Genomic DNA, 21,477 nt, shown 5'->3' with positions numbered 1-21,477 from the left:
AGAAATTTAAAATGAGTTCTTGACAAAAATTAATATTTTTAATAGAAAATCTTCCAAATATAATAAAAAATGATCAAAGAATTGAAGAAGGAGGTTGAAACTCTCCATTCAACCTCTACTCTATTCTGGATATTAAAAGAAATTCAAAATCAACAGGATGATTCCATTGAAATTGTTTGTAAGGTTAGTAGATTTGCTTCGAAACCGATTGATATCCGCTGGATTAGAACCGGTTCTCAGCTATACTGAAAAATCGTCTATAGCTTTGTATTTCAGGCAATTTTCTACGAATATTAAAATAATAAGAAAAATAATATCCGCCAATTTAACAGTATGATTTTTTATTTTAATATCCACGGAAGGCTCTCTATAGTACTAGAGTTGGCTCGATATAATTATCTCCCTATTGGCTAGTTTTCTATATGCATATCTATTTCTCAATAAATCTATTTTCCTCACCCGGCATTACTATCTAAAAGAAAATAAATATTTAATAATCTAAATGATTTTAAATAGATTTTTTAAATTATATTTTTTTCTTTACATTACCATCACCAAAGGGTTAATGATGATGATTACAATTTTAGTTTAATATTTGAACACACAAAGTGTCGCCACAATCGAATTCTTTTAAAATAGAGTTTTCTTAAATTTATTATATTATAAATCTAAATTTTCTTTTTTATGATTAGAAATTAAATACATTGATATAAGGTAAATAGCAACATGAAATTAAAAAAAGGAATTTATTTTTAATAAAGTAAAATAATGGGTCTTATCGTTCTGGGCAATGAGAGTTTATTATGGATTATTGGAGCACTATGAGTTTTAAACAAATATTCCTTGGAAAACTTGAGCTCGTTTATAGACATTTATTTCCTATCACAGTTATGGAATCTCGTCGACAAAGATTTTTTTATCCAATCTTGACAAGTGAGGTATTTTTGGAAAGAGGAATATATATAGAAAACGCCTATGAAAATTAGAAAATCCGCAGAAATCATATTTGCAAGTTATTTGCAAAAATCTGCAATGTTAATTTGCAAAATTAATTTCATGCCTTAAATGACTTATTTAAAAAGAAATCTTTTTCTGAAATGTGTTCATCTATAAGTTTAGAACATAATTAAGGCAAAAAATTTCTTTAGTGTTACTTTTTTCACCTTATATATGAAAAAAGCAGTTTCTCACATTTTATGATAAAAAAAGGTATAGGAACAAAAAATATGTTTTTTCTTGATGTAAACACAATAATTGGCATAAAATCTATCATCCTAAATGTAAAAATCAGATATAGAATCCTTTTTAGAGCAAAAATAGTGCAAAAAGTAACCAAGACATTTTTGCAAAGTATGAAAATCTGAAGAAAATAGTTCTTTTTGATTTTGATATACATATCAGATAAATGTATATAAAATTAGTGATCAAAAACTATAAAACAAGTTATAACTTTTTCAATCCTATCATTGATTAAAATGCACTTTTAGGTTTACTTATTACCAAAGTAGCACATAAAAACTCTTTTTATTAAGTTATTAAACAAAATAAATTCAAATCAACAATTAGGCGTTTTTTATAATGCAGTAGACCATTTTGTAGTTGGTTTTTTGGCATTTATTTTGTTTAATTACATCATACAAAGAGTTTTTATGCACTACTTCGGTAATTCTTAAACCTAAAAGTGCAATTTAATCAATGACAGTGTTGAAAAAACTTATAACATGTTTTATAGTTTTTAATCACTAATTTTATATACATTTATCTGATATGTATATCAAAAGCAAAAAGAACTATTTTCTTCAGATTTTCATACTTTGCAAAAATGTCTTGGTTACTTTTTGCACTATATTAGCTCTAAAAAGAATTCTATATCTGATTTTTACATTTAGGATGATAGATTTTATGCCAATTATTGTGTTTACATCAAGAAAAATCATATTTTTTGTTCCTATACCTTTTTTTTATCATAAAATGTGAGAAACTGCTTTTTTCATATATAAGGTGAAAAAAGTAAGAAATTTTTTTTGCCCTAAGTATGTTCTAAACTTATAAATAAACACATTAAATAAAAAGATTTTTTCTAAATAAGTCATTTAAGGCATGAAATTAATTTTGCAAATTAGCATTGCAGATTTTTGCAAATAACTTGCAAATATGATTTCTGCGGATTTTCTAATTTTCATAGGCGTTTTCTATATATATTCCTCTTTCCAAAAATACCTCACTTGTCAAGATTGGATAAAAAAATCTTTGTCGTTGAGATTCCATAACTGTGCTATATAGATCTGACATGGATCTTGAAGCATAAAAGCAGGCCGTTTTGTACATGTTAAAAATTGGAAGATTTCATTAAATAAAAGTTATCGCAAATATACTTAGTAAATGATGCGATGAACAACTATTCTTATTGTGGGAATTCAGAATAATCTCTTTAGTCTATCTTACTTTGAAGTTCATTTTTGTACATAAATGTTTTTTTTAAAATGAATTTTAAATGTTTTTAGAACAATGAAGTGTGTAGAGTTTCAGTATTACTGTTGGCCGCTGTGTCGCCTTACATATCAAGTGTCCTTAGAAACCAACCTGATTTAGAGGTAATAGATGGGTAGATAGCTATCATATACAAAAGCTGGATAGATGAAAATAGAAAAAAAATTAAGGATAATAAATAATAGTAAAGTCAGATAAATACCTACAATTGACAAGTATTTTATGAATGGATTTATTATTACTTCGATCTTACACTAAATTAGCATGTACTCTAATAAAGTGAAAATTATAGCAGGCCAAAATAACGATCCCCTCACTCTACCCCATCCCCTCCCATCCTGAATGATGTCCATGTTAGCAACCTAAATTAACTACAATTTTTCCCTTGTTATAATATTCACGCATATTCTATATCCATTACCAGCGGCTTCGCCCCTAGCTTCTATATTTTTCCCCAAGAGGTAATTTAAAAAAATATAAAAAAAAATTAAGTACTACTGGTGCTGCCGGTAGTTTATGTGCACTAACTTTCCCATAAACAAAATAAATTGAAGGGGATTTTTTTGTTTTGGGGGGGTTGTGGGTGTCCCACCCCCAAAGAAAATAGCTTAAAACCACCACAGGACCAATAGGTATATACCCTGAAAAGTAGAATCCGATCGGTTCTGAGGTTACCTAGATCTTAAGGGACGGACGGACAGACAGACGGACGAACAGACAGACAGACAGACATCAAGCTACTTTGTATTATAGATAATGTGATTGTGTTTTTTAGGGATGTTCCATTTATATGCCGGATGTTGATGCTTTTTCTGTGTCACAAATATTTACCCAAATTTATCAATTTACAGACTGTAAAGGTATTTTTTATTATATCACTGTCGCGTAGCTGTTCTAAAACTTGGGTATAAATTAAAATTGCTTGATATAACTTGATGATGAATTATTATTACTTAAGTTTATGGACACAATTACTCATTCTTTGGTTTTATGTCAATATTCACGTTTTAAAATCTACTATTTGCTTCGTCCCTTGCCTCTAGAGTAGGGCGAGGGAGGTTAGGAATAGTCCTAAGATATTTATAAAGCTTTCCTGAAAAGAATAATTAATTCGGATCAGTAGTTTCCGAGATCTTAATCTTTAGACAAAAAAAAATCTTACTACTTTATATTATATTATCTTTGTTTATGTATTATTTGTAAATAATTTATCATCTATATAAGTCCATCTAGTTATTCAACATTCTTTTATTTACTTAGAAACACCACTAGAAGAAAAATTAGAAGAAGAAACTACAAAAGCCGGGACTCGAACCACAAAGCGATGGGATCCATTCAGAAATATATTAGATTTAAAAGGTTGGTTTTTTCTCATTAATTTGATAAATAAATCCTAATCCTTATGTAAAAGTTATGCCTAATGGAAAAGAGATATTTGTTGATTTATTTAATTTAAACACCTAGTTACCTCCCTCCATTTTAAATTGCGGTTGCGCCCCTAGCATTTAGGGGCACTGCATTCAAAGGGCTAGGGAAGAGCTGAAAAATAGCGTAAATCCATCCCGGGACTCATGAGAAGCTTTCCTAAAATTGGAGATCTCAATTAGTTCAGTACTTATCAAAATCTTAAGCTACAGACAAAAAAAAAACCTTACTACTTTATATAAAAGGAGGACTACAACTTTGACATGAATTTTTTTTTACATACAGGTAAAGACATTGAAGTAAAGAAGAATGAAGTAGTAAAGAATGAACCTGTTAATAATGGAACTACTACTACTGTCGTGGCTGATATTGGACTTCTAAATTCAACAAAGTAAGTCATATCATACCTTGACATATTCACAATGCAGTTATGTTGATTGCTTATATGTATGTAGCATAATCATCTTGGCCAATGAACACGCTTTTCTCATTACAATGTACAGTTATAAACTTATAAACAAAAGCACAATTACAAGGTTTGTTGTCTGATGGGTGTTACTACATATAATACCGTCTGCATTTGAGAAACCTAACAAATATGGTTATACAAAGCATTCCCCATACAGTAACAACTTATTAAATTGCATAAACGCATCATTTAAAAGTCTTTGGCTTGACTCGTTGCTGGGGGACAAATTGAACATAACACCTCCCAAACAACTAGCAGATTATTGATATTTTAGGAATCTTTTTGAAACTGAGTTTCCTGATGACGCCGTAGTGGCTAAAATTGAACCTTTTGAAGATCTGTTGGATACATTAGATGATGAAAATGATGACATTGAAGGTTTTTACACAATATATATTTTTGTAAAATCACCAAAATATTAATTTTATCTTATATTATATGTAAAAATTGTAAAAATAACAAGGAAAACTATTGCCAAAGAAGTGTATCAATATTAAGATAACTTCAGTATATTTCTTAGCTGGCTTAAATAACGATCCCCCCATCCACCCCCTTTACCCCATCACCTCCCCTCTACTGGATGAACGAACTAACCAATATAAGAGTTCAATGTTAGCAAACTAAATTGAAGATAATTCTTCCCCTGTCATGATATCCACGTATATTCTATAATTATTGTAATATTAAATGAATTGTGTAAATAAAATCTTAGATATGGACTTGGACGATAATGATATTGAATTTGATCTGGCCGAACTCAAGACAGCTGCAAAGAAAGGTAGGAAAACATGAATTCTTTTTTACTATAATAGTATGATTCAACTTAAACCAATAACGAAATTAATTCGAAAAAATCACGAAACCTATACGTGGATTACCGCTGTCGTTGGGGGCAACATATAGTAAAATTGACGACCTATCCATTTCCCCCCAAATATTATTTAGGATTTATTTCACTTTTTGGTTATACCTTATACATGATCAGTCTTGTTTGAAGATGTTAGTGTGCTTGTGTGTGTTTTTCTGAAAAAAAATATTTAGTAATTTTCGCTGATCGTGGGCGCTTCTTTATAAAATGACTAGCGGCTACGCCACTAGAGGCCTCTAGTGACACTTTTTATGTTTGTTTTTTGTTTCAAATATATAGCTTGAGAAATAATTTCTTTGTTGTTTTCAAGTCTCTATTTTATAAATTTTCATGCTACCTAATATTCGCAGATAGATGTTAATAATACAATGCCATAAATAATTGCTAATCTATTCTATATACCTATATATTCTACTTTAATAATTTTGTGCTAATCGATATATTATTAATTGGATGTTGCACCAGATTTTCATGTATAATACTCGCAACTGGCTAAAATAACAATACCCTACATCCAACACCTTTACCCCATCACCTCCCTTCCTGCTGGAAGAACGAACTGACAAATCAATGAGGTCTATATTAGGAACCTAAATTGACTACAAATTTTCCTCTGTCAATATATCCACGTATTCTATATTCATTTTTCTGTTGAAGGTTGGGCTCCTGAATGTACCAAATGTGATCAACAATTTGCATGTTTTAAGAATCTCAAGAGACACATAGAATTGGTTCACGGTGATAGGTATGCTTTTTAGTTGCATTTCCTTTTTTTTCCTTTTTAAAGGCGAATTTTTTCTATAATAGGGTCGGTCCGAACTATTAGTTCTTTTCGTTAATATAGATGTGTTAGAATTGTTCTATCGATTTCAAACATTGTATAATGATTCCTTTAACGGTTTAGAATTGGTACAACTATATAATCGTTACCAGAAAGTCAGTACGTTCCTAAATTACGCTGGTTTTTAACTTTTTAACATCAAAATTTGTATGATATAATTTTCCTATTTTTTGGAATTTTAGATGATTCCTAGTACAATATTATGAGTCATCTCTATAATGGAATTTTGAAAATAAAATTATGTCCTTTAACTGTACCCTGTTTTAATGCAACCTTGCTGCAAATTTATGAATTTATTTTGTTTAGATTCTGATTTTATAGTTTCGCTTTTATGGGTGTTGCCATCCTTAATTAAAGTGAAGCTTTTCTATAATTAGGGTTGGTCCGTCCGTCCGTAACGGATAGCTTTTTTCGTTAATTTTAGCATTTTAGAATTGTCCTATCTATTTCAAACTTTGCATGGTTATTCCTTTAGTAGTTGGGTACGATTTAGAAAGCGTAGCAACTCTATAATCATTACCAAAATGTCCGTACGTTCATTTTAAACATGTTGATTTTTTTCTTTTTTAACAACAAATTTTTATGTGATCTAATCATCCGATTAATCTGATTTTTGGTATATTGATTCCTGGGACAACAAAGTATAATGTTATAAGCGAAGCAACTCTATAATCAAGTCCTAAAAATGTAAATATGTCCATAAACATTATCCTGTATCTAGCAGTATTTCATCAAATTTGTTTACAATTTTGCTTCGACTCTTATATATTTTTATTCTGATTATTCAGTTCTATATAAATGTTAATGTCCGTTTGTCCTACCGTTTCAGTGCTTCGCTTTTATGGATGTCGTCATTCTTGTTTATATAAGTTTCATTAATTTTCTTTTAAAGAGGGTCACTTTTTCGCGTATTTTTGAAAGTTGTGAGTTTAGTCAAATGCGCTTTTTAAGTCAAACTTATTTATGTACAATTTTGTTTATACTCTGATTCTATAGCTTTGATTTTCATTAAAACTATTTTTTATGCCTTTTTGAAAAAAAGCATCTAGTGTTCACTTTTCCAACAAAAAAAAAATTCAAAATTGTAGAATCTCCTGTGATGTATGTGGAATGTCACTGTCCAACAAAGTTACCCTGATGAGACACCAAAAGAAGATGCATGACATTGGCAAGGTAAAACTTTTAAGTTTAGTCCCTCAGCTTTTCTGTTCAAATTTTAATGATTCTTTTTCAGAATGTGAATTGAATTCTTTTTTTTTTTTTTTTAAAGTTGATTTTGCACTACTTGATTATGTCCATTATTGTCTTGGTCTTTTCCAAATCTCCTGTGATCCAAAAACTTTGTTAGATACCTACTATAGTTAATCATCCAAAGTTTAATAGATTACCCCTTAATGGATGCTTATCCAATTATAAAAAGTAGTATGGTTTTTTTTTGTCTAAAGCTAATGAATGATCTTGCTAAATGCTAACCCAAATCAGTTGTACTTTTCATGGAAGATTAGAAATGTCTTGGGGTGGTTTTTGGCTCTTTTCCTGTACTCCCCTAGGGCCAGGGGCGAAGCAACTAGTTATTATTAAAAATGTCAGGATATTGAAGATGGTGAGGATGGATTATCAGAAAATGAGGCAAATGAAGAACAAATTGAGGATCAAATCAAAGGTAAGGAAAACCTTATATTAAAAAACATTACAGTTTTGTTTACATATCTTATTTTGATATCTACTTAGTACAAAAACAGAAGAAAAACATTATTCATGTGATTTGTGTGCATTATTATTTACCTTAAATGGTAACTTGTATGCATAAAAATTTTCATATTATTTACTAAACCCCGAACCACTTCATTATGCAATCTACATTTTCCTGGATATTTTGTCTACGGTAGTCCATAAGTGTACAGCTTTACAGTACATTGTTTCTATTTGTTAAAGCAACATGTATGATAAAAGAAAAAGATTCTTTTTAAAGTAAAATGCTTATATTTCAATCAAAATCTATATTTTTTTATTTTTTACCGATCCACGTCATTATGCAAATCAAAAGAAAATCAATGAGAAAACGTTTGTTTTGCAGTTTTCCCCACTTTTAAAAAATGATTCTGATAAAATAACAATTTTTAAGGGATTTATGCATTAATTATAATGAAAAACAGTTTCAGGTAGATTTTAATGATTTTTCTAAATAAGAAATAATTGAAAAAAAGAAATTCTATCCTTATCACTTTAGAGGACAGCTGCTGACCCCCAGTCTTATGGATGAAGCTAAATACATGTTAAAGATAAAAATTACCCTGAAAAGTATACAAAAATGTTTTTTGATGTGTTAAAAAAATCCATTTTAAAATCTTGATTTTGAGGATGATGGCCTTTAAGATGCTCTTACTGGTGGTGAAGGTGAGCTAAATGTTATCTAAGTACATGGCCATTACAAGAACTTGTCTATTAACCTATGTACCATTTTTTGTAGTCATAGCAGCCTCCAGTGGAGTCTCTCGACATGAAATATAACCATTATCTAAAAACTAAATTATTTACTTTATGAATTTTAGTAATTAAAATTGCAATTTTTTTCTTTTTTAATATTGCTTGGCTGGAGGCTGCTATGACTACAAAAATTGGACCATAGTTCAATATATAAGTTTTCTTCAAGGGCATGCACTTTGATAACATTTAGCTCACCATCACCACCAGTAAGAGCATCTTAAAGGCCATCATCCTCAAAATCAAGATTTTATAATGGATTATTTTAACACATCAAAAAACATTTTTGTATACTTTTCAGGCAAATTTTTATTTTTTACATGTATTTAGCTTCATCCATAAGACTGGGGGTCGGCAGCTGTCCTCTAAAGTGATAGGGATAGAATTTCTTTTTTTAATTTATTTCTTATTTAGAAAAATCAATAAAATCTACCTTAAACTGTTTTTCATTATAATTAATGCATAAATCCCTTAAAAAATTATTATTTTAACAGAATTAATTTTTAAAAGTTGAGAAAAGGGCAAAACAAACGTTTTCTCATTGATTTTCTTTTGATTTGCATAATGAAGTGGATCGGTAAAAAATACAAAAATATAGATTTTGATTGAAATATAAGCATTTTACTTTAAACAGAATCTTTTTCTTTTATCATACGTGTTGCTTTAACAAATAGAAACAATGTACTGTAAAGCTGTACACTTATGGACTACCGTAGACAAAATATCCAGGAAAATGTAGATTGCATAATGAAGTGGTTCGGGGTTTAGTTTAATCTTTTTTTAAAGAACCAGCCAAACCAAAGAAAAGAAGAACCAAGAAAAAGAAAGATGTTTTTGAATGTCAGGTATACAAATTTTAGATCTTGTAAAGATTTGACAAATAATAACCTAAACAATCCCTACACTCATTTCCAAGAATAAATAGCCTAATACCATCGCGATGATTTTGAACATATGTGTAGAGAATAAAGTTAGTAAACTTACTCATTGTTTAGGATTGTGGACGGCAGTACGACACCCTGGAGGGACTAAAGAAGCATATCTCATTCAAGCATAGTAAAAAATCATTTACATGTAATACATGTGGCCTTTCCTATGTCAAGGAGACTAATCTGAAACAACACGTAAAAAGAGGTATAATTTTTTTTAATTTTGATTATATTTTTAAAAGCGAAGCTTTTCTATAATTAGGGTAGGTCCGTCCGTCACAAACGGATAGCTTTTTTCGTTAATTTACTTACAATTTTGCTCCGATTCTTATACATTTATGTTCTGATTATTCAGTTCTGACACTATATAAGTGTTAATGACAATATCCGTTTGTACCATTGTTTCAGTGCTTCGCTTTTATGGATGTTGTCATCCTTGTTTTTTCATTAGTACCTTTAGTGACTTTCATAGGAAAAATTCAACTAAGAAAACAGTATATTTGCAACCAAATATTTATGAAGCTGGTATGTAAAAAGTTTTTCCATTATGGCTTCGAAACCAATTAATATCCGCTGGATTAGAAGCGGTTGATACTGGAAAATCATGTATGTATATATTTTTTTGTAATTATCCATTTTAATATCCGTGGAAAGCTGTCTATATTACGGTTAGTTATTATTCTTGTTTAAGGTGGATGTCAGCCGCCGAAAAGTGATAAATTGTTGGTATTAAAATGTGAGAGTTGTGGGAAACAATGTGGTAGTGTCGATGGTATTGCTTATCACAGGAAGTATGTTTATTTTCATTTTTAAAAGCTAAACTTTTAATAATTAGGGCCATTCCATGTTGGAATTGTGCTATTGATTTCAAACTTTGCATGATGATTCCTATAACAGTTATCACGTATTTTCGCATTTTGCAACAAATTTTGTACAATTTTGTTTAGACTTTTAAATCAATGTTTTGCTTAATAAGTTCTTACCTACACTCAATATTTATTTTTTGTTTGTCCTTACTTTTTAGTTTAGAGTTTCACTTTTATGGATGTTGTCATCCTTGTTCATTGTTGTTTGCCTTTAAGTTGTCAGCTTCTTGTAGCCCCTGTTTTTCTCAATCAGCTGTTTCTCAATTGCCACGCTACTTATGAACTACAATTATTCTTGTGTTATTATATTTTTGGATGTGAGGCTGACCCCCCCAGCCCCTTATGATGACTCTATTACAATTATTCTTGTCTAGTGTTGGATGTGAGGCTGACCCTCCCCCCCCCCCCCCCCAGCCCCTGATGATGATTCTATTATAATTATTCTTGTCTAGTTTTGGATGTGAGGCTGACACCCCAGCCCCTTATGATGACTCTAATATAATTATTCTTGTCTAGTGTTGGATGTGAGACTGACCCCCCCCCCCCCCCCCAGCCCCTGATGATGACTCTACTATAATTATTCTTGTCTAGTGTTGGATGTGAGGCTGACCCCCCCAGCCCCTGATGATGACTCTAATATTATAATTATCCTTGTCTAGTGTTGGATGTGAGGCTGACCCCCCAGCCCCTGATGATGACTCTAATGTTCCTGTCTGTGACATCTGCAACATGGCCTTTGACAGGTAAGAGAATAGTTATTTACCTCATCTTTTTTTAGAGAGCTTTCCGCGGATATTAAAATGAAAAATTATAAGATTAAAACCAGTGTTGTAAGACCCGAGCGGCCGAAGGCCCGAGATAACAAAACTAGTATTGATTTCATCATTTTTATTTTAATATTCGTGGATAATTGTCTGTAATATGATGATATACATGATTTTTCAGTATGGTTGAGAATCGGTTCTAATCCAGCGGATATTAATCGGTTTAGATGCCATGCTTGAAAAACGTTTAGTATTTCTATCTTTTTATTAGTTCAATCAATTTGCATGTAAAAGCGGATCTGATTGTTGTTTTTTTAATTATACCTGAAATTATAAGTATTTTATATGTTTCCTTTTTAGTTTGCCAGAACTGACCAAGCATAAGACAAGCAGTCATATTGAGCTCACTTGTGATATTTGCCAACAAGAATTTGAGGTGAGTGTTGTTTGAGCTACTCTGTAATTAAATACGTATATTTTTATGATGGCCGTTATTTCCTTATTTATTAGCGGATTTTAAAATCTAAAGGCAATAATTTGCTTTTAAGTTTGCTTAAATGCTATTGTTACTGCTAAAAAGTGATGATCTTTTGAATACCTATCGGCTACGCTCTTAGAGGTCTCTAGGGGCACTTGAGGTGGGGTGGGAGAAGTCAATTCTCCCGAATTTTCAATTCTAATTTTATAAAGGAAAAAAATATTGGGGGGAGATATTTGTTTCTCTGATTCCTCTTGTTATAAATTTTCCAAGGACCTATGGGAAGCTACATTGTAAAGAAGAACCATATCGGTCCAGCGGTTAGTAAGATCTTTGGTTCAAACACATACACATACATAGACATCCTGTCACTTTAAAATTAAGGATTGTCCTTGTCTAGATACAACGAGAATTAAAACGACATGTGGAAGAAGTCCATAAAGTCAACTACAACAAAAGATTAAAATGTGATAAATGTCCGAAAAGATTTGCAAAGGCGGATAAATTGAAGAGACACATCAGGATCAAGCATGATGATAGTGCGAGGAAAGGATATATTAATACAAGATTATTTTTGTTCTTAAAATACATATTCAATTAAAATTTCACCCCACACCTCAATTTTTAATTTTATTTTTGAATAGAAAAAGGGGGTTATTGTTTTATATGGGCTATTTTTCTCATAAGGGAGGAGGTACTCTCAACACAAATAGTTTATACCCTTCCCAGGACCTTTGGAAAGCTACATTGTAAAGGAGAACCATATCGGTTCAGCGGTTAGTGAGATACTTTGAAACAGAAACACACACAGACAATCATCCTGTAACTTATATAACATAAGGATTATTGCTGCGCTTCTTTTCTGCATAATCGCCCAATTCTGTATATTAGTATAAGAATTGTATCCTTGATTATCAGAAAATACAAGTGCCCCCTATGTCCATTAGAAACTGTGTACGCCTACAATATTAAAACACACATGAAAACACATTCCAAAGAAAAAACACCTAAAACCAATAAGGTAAACATCATTTTTTATGTATTTTAATATCTGAATTTTAGTAGTTTTTTTTTGGGGGGGGGGGGGCAAAATCTCAATAAATAGGGAAAATAATTCTACTTTTTTTGTATGTGGGGTTAAGAGCTGTTATAGCAATCTGCGGGTAGGATTTAAACCCCCTAATATTTGAGGGGGCTGGGTGTCCCAAATTTTAACTGATTTGGGACATTTCAATTTTGGAAATAACGGTAAAAAAATTATACTATTTTTAATCCATATACATCATTCAAGTTATTTATAATGATTCAATAAATCTATCTCACTATCTAGACCTCAATTTGTAACGAATGCGGGAAAGAGTTGACAGATGCTGCTTATGAAGGTCATATGGCTAGACACAGGGCTGAAAACTTTGTCTGTACATGTCCAATAAGGTAGGATTATATTTTTTAATTTTATAATTAAAGTTACTTCAATAATAATGAAATGATTGTTGAACAAAATTTAGAAAGAAATTTATAGATTTTTTGGCTAATTTCTGTTTGTTTAACCATGAAGATAATTTCAAGGACGTTCAAGAGTTTCATTTGGGGAGAAGGAGAGGGTCAATTTTGATTTAAGGGGTATTACCTTAACTAATTTTTTTAGGGTGCCTAATCGTACCACAAATTTTTTTTTGTGCCTGTTGCACCCCGAATTTTTTTTTATTTAAGGGAGGGGATAGGTTACACCCATTTACCTTACCCCCTTGGACATTTAATACATTTAATCTAATTTCTTGTCGTTATATGGAGTTTAGTAAAAATCAGTATTTTTATTCAATTTAAAAGACGTAAGTTTTCAGGTAAACTAATCTTGTTTTAATAAATGTATTTATTTATTTAGGTTTGAGAATAAGAGACAGAAAATTTATCATGTACAAATGGAGCATCTACGAGAAATGATTGGATGTGATAAGTAAGTTTTTATCTGTACTCCTTTCACTTACAGCCATCCCAATACTTTAGATACAGATACTCTATCTATGTATTAAATTATCTATTTGTATTTGTATCTACTTAAAAGTAAACCAACATTTATCTTTAATTTTTTTTTCTTTTCTTTTTTATATCTATTTGTATCTAAATATCTTGCACGAGAAGTGCAAATAATGTTGCTTGTTTTGTAATATAAGAGAGAGACATTGGGCTGTTTATTACAAAGTTTTATAAAACTGTTTTCTTATTCGTCGGCTTAACAACTTTGGGGACTTGTTTTGAATTTTGATTGGCTGGTTCATTAAGTTGAGTTTTCAAACGTTTCAACCACTAACTGTAATCTTCTTAAGGGGTAATTTTGTATATCATCATTTGGTATGTACATTAATTTTTCGACCATTGTCTTATCTATTTAGATCCCTGAAGAAAGCCTACTTTCATAATAGATTTTGATTTAAGTTGTATTTTTTCTATTTATGTAGCTTTTGTTTTCTCCGCGAGATGTCTCTAATTTTCTTTTCTAATATATCATTATTTTTTTATCAACAAAATTATTTGTTAATGCTTTTCTAGCTAAAAATAAAAACTAAAGTAACAATTGTGAAATATTTAAAAAAAACAATTAAGATACAATAGAAATAAGAAAACATTAATTATTTAATATATTAGTTTGTTTAATATTATTTCTCAAAATTCATACACTTTTCACAATCTTGTTATAAGCGGTATTTTCGCTGGTAATCTATTACATTTTTTTTGTCCATCTGTTAGGTAATATTTTAAACTTGTTTTCAGGGAATATTATTTCTTGTTTTATTAGAACTGAGCATATAAGTTACAGGATGTTTGTCTGTCTGTACTGAAGGATCTTCGCTGCCCGCTGAATCGATATAGTTCTCCTTTACAATGTAGCTTCTTGAAGGTTCTGGGAAGGTTTTAAAATACTGAGGTGGAGGATACCACCACCTTTCCAAGAGAATTCGCCTACTTCTCCCAGAAAATTTCTTTTTTTTAAAGATTAAAATTGATTATTTGGCCACTAAGTGACCCTAGAGGCTTCTTGGAGCGTAACCACTAGTAATTCAAAAATTCATTATCTTCTTTTCAGGAAAGGATGTTTCTTTGTGACTAAATCTGAGAGCACTATGGCGGAGCACCAGAAAAATGTGCATCCTGATGACACATAACCCTTATCTTTCTACTTTTCAGAGAAGGACGTTTCTTTGTGACTAAATCTAAGAGTACTATGACAGAGCACCAGAAGAATGTGCATCCTGATAGTAGTTTATCCTTATTTTACTTTAATACATCTACTTTTCAAAGAATGATGTATTTTTGTGACTAAATCTAAGAGTACTATGGCGGAGCATCAGAAGAAAGTGCATCCAGATGACACTTAAACCTTACTATACTATAACTAATCATCTACTTGTCTGGAAAGAATGTTTCTTTGTGAGAAAATCTAAGAGCACTATGGCAGAGCACCAGAAGAATGTGCATCCTGATGACACTTAAACCTTATTACTATTACTCACCATCTACTTTTCAGGGAAGGATGTTTCTTTGTGAGAAAATCTAAGAGCACTATGGCAGAGCACCAGAAGAATGTGCATCCTGATAGTAGTTTATCCTTATTTTACTTAAATACACCTACTTTTCAGGGAAGGATGTTTCTTTGTGACCAAATCTAAGAGTACCATGGCGGAGCATCAGAAGAATGTGCATCCTGATGGCAGTGAGACCTTGGTTTGTGACATGTGTGGACTTGATGGTCTTAGTAAAAGACAGCTTCAGGTATTTTAAAATTTGTTTGTAATATTTTCCCGCCAATTATTTGTTTGGAGCTTAAAATTTATTTTCCCGCCAAATAATTAATTTTCGCGCCTTTTTTTGTGAGCTTTATGTATTCTAAAATTAGCCTCTTTGGCAATATTATCATAGAGAGGGGACAATGGGCTGTTTATTACTCTCGTCCCCAAAGTTTTATAATAACGTTTTCTTATTCGTTGGTTTACCAACTATGGGGACTTTAGTGAATTTTGATTGGTTGACTCATTAAGTGGAGTGTTCAAACGTTTGAACCACTAATTTTAATCTACAGAAGAGGTTATTTTGTGAAGCATCATTGGGGATGTACATTAATTTATCCCTTAAGATCCCTGGATATTATGATTAACATCCTTAATGATGATAAACAATATTACCTACTTCTATTGTAATTTAAAATTATAAAAAAATTAAAATATTTGAAAGGACCACAAGCAAGTAGCCCATGAACCAACAGTGATGCGACAATGCCCCTATTGTCCCAAGCAAATAGTGGAGAGAAATTTCAGAGCCCACGTCAGGAAAGTTCATGAGAGTTCGGGTACCTGTCAGATTTGTAATACTAAGGTAAAAAAAAAATTTATTAGCAAAGTACTCTTCTCAATATAATTCTCCAGTTTGGTCTGTATTTATAAACGACACAACAGTGTCATTAAGTTTACGTTTTTAAAAACAATTTTCCCCCAATTTTTATTCCACTTCAAAGTTTGAATTCATATTGGGGAAATAGCGGATGTATATCAATAAAGTTTTTTACTCATCTATCTAAAATTATTTTTAAAATGTGGTAATCTTTAAAACTTACTAACAATCGATCTTTCCTTAGGTTAAGAATCTAAAGTACCATCACAGAAACGTCCATGATGAACAATATCAAAAGAAGTGCGAACACTGCGGAAAAGGTAAATAAGAAAATCCTTATAATAAAGTAACAGGATGTCTGTCTGTATGTACCGAAGGATCTCGCTAACCGCTGAACTGATATAGTTTTCCTTGACAGGGTATCTTCTCATATATCTTGGGAAGATTTTAACTATTTTTGGGGAGGGCTTTGGAGACTTCCGAAATGGTGGTTCCCAAAATGTGTGTCAGTCCGTCCGTGTTATTTCAAATATTGTTACCTTGTACATACTTCGCTTCTATTTAAAAAGAAATACCTGTTTTAATAATTAAATTATTACCTAGGTATAGAGTTTGAATATTAGATTTGATAAAGGCTTTTGACACTGTTCTTATTTAGGATTTGGTGGTAAAGCTCAGTTGAACAAGCATATTATGAATGTCCACTTGAAACTAAGACCTTACAAATGCAGATATGGCTGTGAATTTGGTAAGTTTTGATAATTTTAGTAATTTTACTTTAATTTTAGGCTTTAACCCTTTAAGCTCTCCCAAACCTAACCTCTTAACCTTGAACAAGTACCTTGAAGATACTTTGATAAAACATTTTTAATTTTCTAAATTGTTGTTATTTTATTATTAGCATACAACGATGAAAGCAATCGACGTCAGCATGAGAAAAAGAAACATGGCGGTGCTTTTCCCGCCAAAATGACGGAAATGGTCAAAGACGACGTAGATGATTAATTGATTTTTTCATATTTTCGTGTTTTTTTTATTGTAGTTGTTAATATTAAATATCACAAGATTTGATTTTTTACACCAAATGTCAAAATAGTTTTAATGATATTCTAGCTGCCTAGAGACCAATGATATTATACAACTGTATATATTTTATACATGCTTATTTTATTAAACCTCACTTTTTATTGATATTGTTTTTGGTTTTGGATAATTATTTTAATTGTTATTTTATGTATGCTCACTCATAACAACTATTTTATACACTTATGTAATATACATTGTTATAGATTATGATATTAAGTAAAATGCTATAAATTTTTAGATGTAAATAAAGTGATCAAGCTTTTCAAAAAAATGGCGCAAAATAAAAGGAGAAAATGTGTGAATTCAGTGAATTTAAAACAGTCCTCTGCCAAGTTGAGTTGGATTTTTACAGAGATGCAGAATAAACAAGAGGATTTTGTTACTATTGTCTGTAAGGTAAGTGCACGGATAAGGGATAAGTCGATAATCCACAATGATGAACCACAAAATTACTCCTTGTGTAAATTACAATTAGTAATTAAAGACAAAAAAGTTCCCAAAGTTGTTAAGCCAAATAACAAGAAAACGTTATTATAAAAGTTTGGGAACTAGTGTAAAAAAAGTTCAATGTCCCTCCTCCCTTCATGAGTAAGTAAGATAGTTACGTAGTAATTAAATGAATGATATATATATATGTTATGTATTCTATACTGGTGAAAACCCATATTGTGTCTTTTCAGAACCTTGAAGAATATAAAGTGTCTGGATTGCTTCTGGCAGCTGTTTCTCCTTTCATGTCAACATTACTTTCAACTTCATCAAGTTTTGAGGTAGGAGGTCCAAAAATAATATTTTTTAAATGGATATAATATTATTACTTGGATCTTACACCAAATTTTCATATTTTCTAATAAAGTGAAACTTGCATAGGGCTAAAATAAAGATTCCCCCCTCCCACTGCACTACTTTTACCCCATCCCCTCTCTACCTAATAGATGTATGAACTGATCACTAATAAATTCCATGTTAGCAAGCTAAATTGATGACAATTTTTCCCCAATCAACATCCACATATATTCTACATCCATTATTAGGTATTTAAGTTTAATTGACAATATTGGCATGAGATAATTTTGCAAAATATGTTAAGTTATACCTTATCTTAATCTATTCTAAAATGGCAAACCCATATCTTTTTTATTATTAGGATTGTATAATATTGATGCCAGATGTAGAATTGGACAATATAAAAAGAATCTTCCAAAGAGTTTACAGCTTAATGAATTATAAAGGTAAGAAACCTTAAATTATTATTACATTGACAAGAGTATCACCAAATATTAACTCAAAAAATCAATATCTTTTAACCTCTTACCTACCAGTTTTTGAATACAAGAAATATTGCATTTGAAAATTAATTGAATTTCTAAAGGAATCTTATGAAAGCAATACTGTTTAGATAAGAGTTAATAAACTTCAGATTTCAAATTTTTTCTTTGGCTTAAAGAATTAACTTTAACTCCCATAAAATATAATTTTGCAAGACCCTGTTCATATTTTGATAAGAAACAGATTATGTTTTTTTTATTCGCCATATTTTGTTACTGTAAAGCTCTATCTTATTTATTTGATATATTCATTTCATTATTTATATCCTAGATGACAAGATAATCCAAGATTATAATTCAAGTTTTTCATTCCCAACATCTGTTGAATCTGATGATTCTATTTGCTGGAGTCAAGATCCTTTTAACAGTTTATTTTCTATTAAATCAGGTTAGACTTTTAAAATACAAATTGCCTCACAAGGTACCTACTTTGTTTCTATATTCATTAAAAGATTAATTTTAATGTTGCGATACGACAAGTGTAATGTTCTCATTTAACCTAAAATGATTTTAAATATATTACACAAATGATACTTTTATTAAAGAAACTGTTGGCGATAACCTAAACCTGAAAAGAGAACCTGGTGCACAGCCTGTCAAGAATGAACCTCTGGATACAAAATATTCTACAGATTTATTCAATGACAAACTTAATTCCTTATTGGACAGGTAAATAATCAATTAGATACCTTAATTTAGAAGGCTTGTTTGTTCTCATATTTTTAATTATGACCTCATAACCTTCTGTTTGTCATTCACTGTCAAGTAAAAAAATAAACATTAGGAAGTTTACATTAGTGCATAATTTCTTAATTATATGAGACAATTAATGCTTATCATAGACGTATTATATTTCTTAAAGACTTAGGTAATAAGTTATTATTCCTAATCGTTTAAGGAATCTTCATGCATAGCTTATTAGAATTTAACATGCTTTAATTTGCCATAAGTCTTTCTTTTACAAACTGTCACATCACAATTGTGAAAATAATTAAGATAGTAGAAACAGTACATAATTATAGTTAATTAAAAATGTTTAAACCAAAATTAGATCAAACCTGCTTCCTGATGTTAAACTTGGCCAAGATGATGACATGAGTGACAATGTATCAGAAGAAAATGATGACCCTGACTATAATGGTGATATTATGGAGGATTTTGATGAGAAAAGTAATAATGGGATACAGGTATAAGATCTTTGAAAGACTATGAAATATAGATTGATATTTATGCCAATGTTGATAGAAAAAATTACCCCTTTTATAGATTAAATTATTAGCTGAAAAGTTGAACCAACCAATCAAATTCATTTTGAAGTTTAAATTTTTTTTTTCTGCCCACGATTAATAGATCCTGTTTATGAAACTTTAGGTATCAGTGCAATATTTACAGTCTAATGCCCCTTCCCTCCCTTTTTTTTGCCAGAAAACAATATGATTTTTACTTGGTTTTACTCTTGTCATACTAAATTTCACCAAATATTACATTATTGATATGACGGTTTTTGTTTTGATTGTTTGTATAAAACAGTTATCCGTTGGAAATTAAATGAAGGAGAAAATCAGCTTTCATGTTTTGGAAAAAGGGTGGAAATAAAATATTTGTATTTTGATATTATTTAATTATTACACTGCTACAATTGGCCCTAATCATTCTTATTTATCTTATAGGTTGACAAAGACATAAGTGATAGATTAGACGATGCTTTGCTTAATTTTATTGATACCGCCTCAGCTCCTATAAAAGGTTTGATTTGATTATATCCTGAACATTTATAAGATAAAAAAATTTATTGATTGAATATTATATTGGCATTAGAGCAAAGCAAACAATTTTGGAATGATTTATTTCATATTTTGTTTGTGAGTTAATCTTTTATTTTGAATAGAGGAAGAAATGGAAGAGATTAATGAAGAAATGGACTATGAAGAAAAATACTCATTACCAGCATCCAAAAAACCCGGTAGACCAAAAAAACTCCATGCAACCAACAATAGCAAGAAATCCGCCAAGTCATCATTTTCATGTACACACTGTGGTGCGGCATTTGCGCATAAGGAGAAACTTAAAGAGCACCAAAAAGGGGAAGGCTGTAGTGGGGAAAAGCCTGAAGAACAGGAGGGAGAAGAGGGAGGAAAATACTTTTGTGATGGCTGTGGGGCATCTTTTGCGCGCAAGGGTAACCTGGCAAGACACAAGAATTCAAGTTGCACTGTTTTTGGTCAAAATGAACAGGTGAGATAAAACACATCATTATGATTATTACTGCATATCATTTTGCAGATTTTTTTCATAATCTTTATTTTACAGGAACGAGTTTGTCCAATGTGCGGGAAACATTTCTCCAAGAACCAGAAACTTTTCTACCACTCACATTTGGCCAAACATGAGGCTGAAAAACATAATTGTAACTGTGATATTCAGGAAATTACAAAGTTTTCCTTCTGTATTATAACCCTTTCAATTATTAGAACAGATACTCTATAACTAGAATATGTTTGTATGTCCGATTATCCATCCATTTGTCTAATTAATTAAGTACAAATAACATTATTTACTTGTTCTTAAGACAGAAATAAGTAAAGATGTTATGTATTCTGGTTATTATTGCTCTATTATGGGACAAAATTTTCCCGTATGACTTCGAAACCGATTAATATCCACTGGACTAGAACCGGTTCTTATCCATACTGAAAAATAATTTATATTACTGTATTACAGACAATTTTCCACAAATATTTAGATAAAAATCATAAAATTAATAGCAGTTTTGTTAGCCTTGGCCTTGGTTCTAACAAAACTGGTTCTAATCTTATAATTTTTCATTTTCATATCAATGGAAAGCTGTCTATAATACGATGTAATAAATAACTATTCTGTACTTTATATTGAGAATGAAAACTTTATCTAAAAAATGTATATAGTTTAAAACTCCAAAGCACAAAATTCATCATATGCAAGTTACTCATCTAAAGGAATGTTCATTCTGGTGATTTTTTATAATGTTTATAGGAAAGCTTTCCTTCACATATTGAAGAAAATGCTTAACTTTTCATAATCCTA

General features: G+C 30.6%; 2 protein-coding genes across 2 annotated transcripts; both read left to right on the top strand.

Moving 5' to 3' along the window:
* Nucleotides 1-17,325, top strand: LOC145324878 (uncharacterized). Its single transcript, XM_080167587.1, has 24 exons — nucleotides 1-183; nucleotides 2,505-2,594; nucleotides 3,266-3,350; nucleotides 3,751-3,849; nucleotides 4,201-4,306; nucleotides 4,659-4,762; nucleotides 5,097-5,162; nucleotides 5,910-5,997; nucleotides 7,182-7,266; nucleotides 7,684-7,756; nucleotides 9,364-9,422; nucleotides 9,573-9,711; nucleotides 10,198-10,297; nucleotides 11,032-11,115; nucleotides 11,497-11,572; nucleotides 12,015-12,160; nucleotides 12,533-12,635; nucleotides 12,945-13,048; nucleotides 13,500-13,571; nucleotides 15,253-15,385; nucleotides 15,845-15,985; nucleotides 16,245-16,320; nucleotides 16,659-16,748; nucleotides 16,902-17,325. The coding sequence occupies exons 1-24, from the start codon at nucleotides 70-72 to the stop codon at nucleotides 17,003-17,005; spliced, it is 2,337 nt and encodes a 778-aa protein (XP_080023713.1). The 5' UTR covers nucleotides 1-69; the 3' UTR covers nucleotides 17,006-17,325.
* LOC145324397 (uncharacterized) lies at nucleotides 17,323-21,407 on the top strand. Its single transcript, XM_080166989.1, has 10 exons — nucleotides 17,323-17,482; nucleotides 17,767-17,856; nucleotides 18,234-18,318; nucleotides 18,686-18,802; nucleotides 18,960-19,083; nucleotides 19,466-19,601; nucleotides 20,085-20,160; nucleotides 20,303-20,649; nucleotides 20,725-20,838; nucleotides 21,339-21,407. Exons 1-10 carry the CDS (start codon nucleotides 17,357-17,359, stop codon nucleotides 21,405-21,407), a joined length of 1,284 nt encoding a protein of 427 aa, XP_080023115.1. The 5' UTR covers nucleotides 17,323-17,356.
* Nucleotides 21,408-21,477: the final 70 nt, after the last annotated feature.

The sequence above is a fragment of the Acartia tonsa genome, chromosome 7 (assembly GCF_053477335.1).
Source record: "Acartia tonsa isolate MP-2025a chromosome 7, ASM5347733v1, whole genome shotgun sequence".
NCBI classification, from domain to species: Eukaryota; Metazoa; Arthropoda; class Copepoda; order Calanoida; family Acartiidae; genus Acartia; species Acartia tonsa.
Note: the sequence above shows the minus strand (reverse complement) of the source record. Positions and strands in the feature narration are given on the sequence as shown.

Excerpts from the sequence above, each read along its gene's own strand:
- LOC145324878 (XM_080167587.1), top strand. The coding sequence starts at position 70 with ATGATCAAAGAATTGAAGAAGGAGGTTGAAACTCTCCATTCAACCTCT. Across the intron at positions 7,757-9,363 it reads AATTGAGGATCAAATCAAAG|AACCAGCCAAACCAAAGAAA; the intron begins GTAAGGAAAACC and ends CTTTTTTTAAAG. Across the intron at positions 15,386-15,844 it reads TTAGTAAAAGACAGCTTCAG|GACCACAAGCAAGTAGCCCA; the intron begins GTATTTTAAAAT and ends AATATTTGAAAG.
- LOC145324397 (XM_080166989.1), top strand. The coding sequence starts at position 17,357 with ATGGCGCAAAATAAAAGGAGAAAATGTGTGAATTCAGTGAATTTAAAA. Across the intron at positions 18,319-18,685 it reads CAGCTTAATGAATTATAAAG|ATGACAAGATAATCCAAGAT; the intron begins GTAAGAAACCTT and ends TTTATATCCTAG. Across the intron at positions 18,803-18,959 it reads TTTATTTTCTATTAAATCAG|AAACTGTTGGCGATAACCTA; the intron begins GTTAGACTTTTA and ends CTTTTATTAAAG.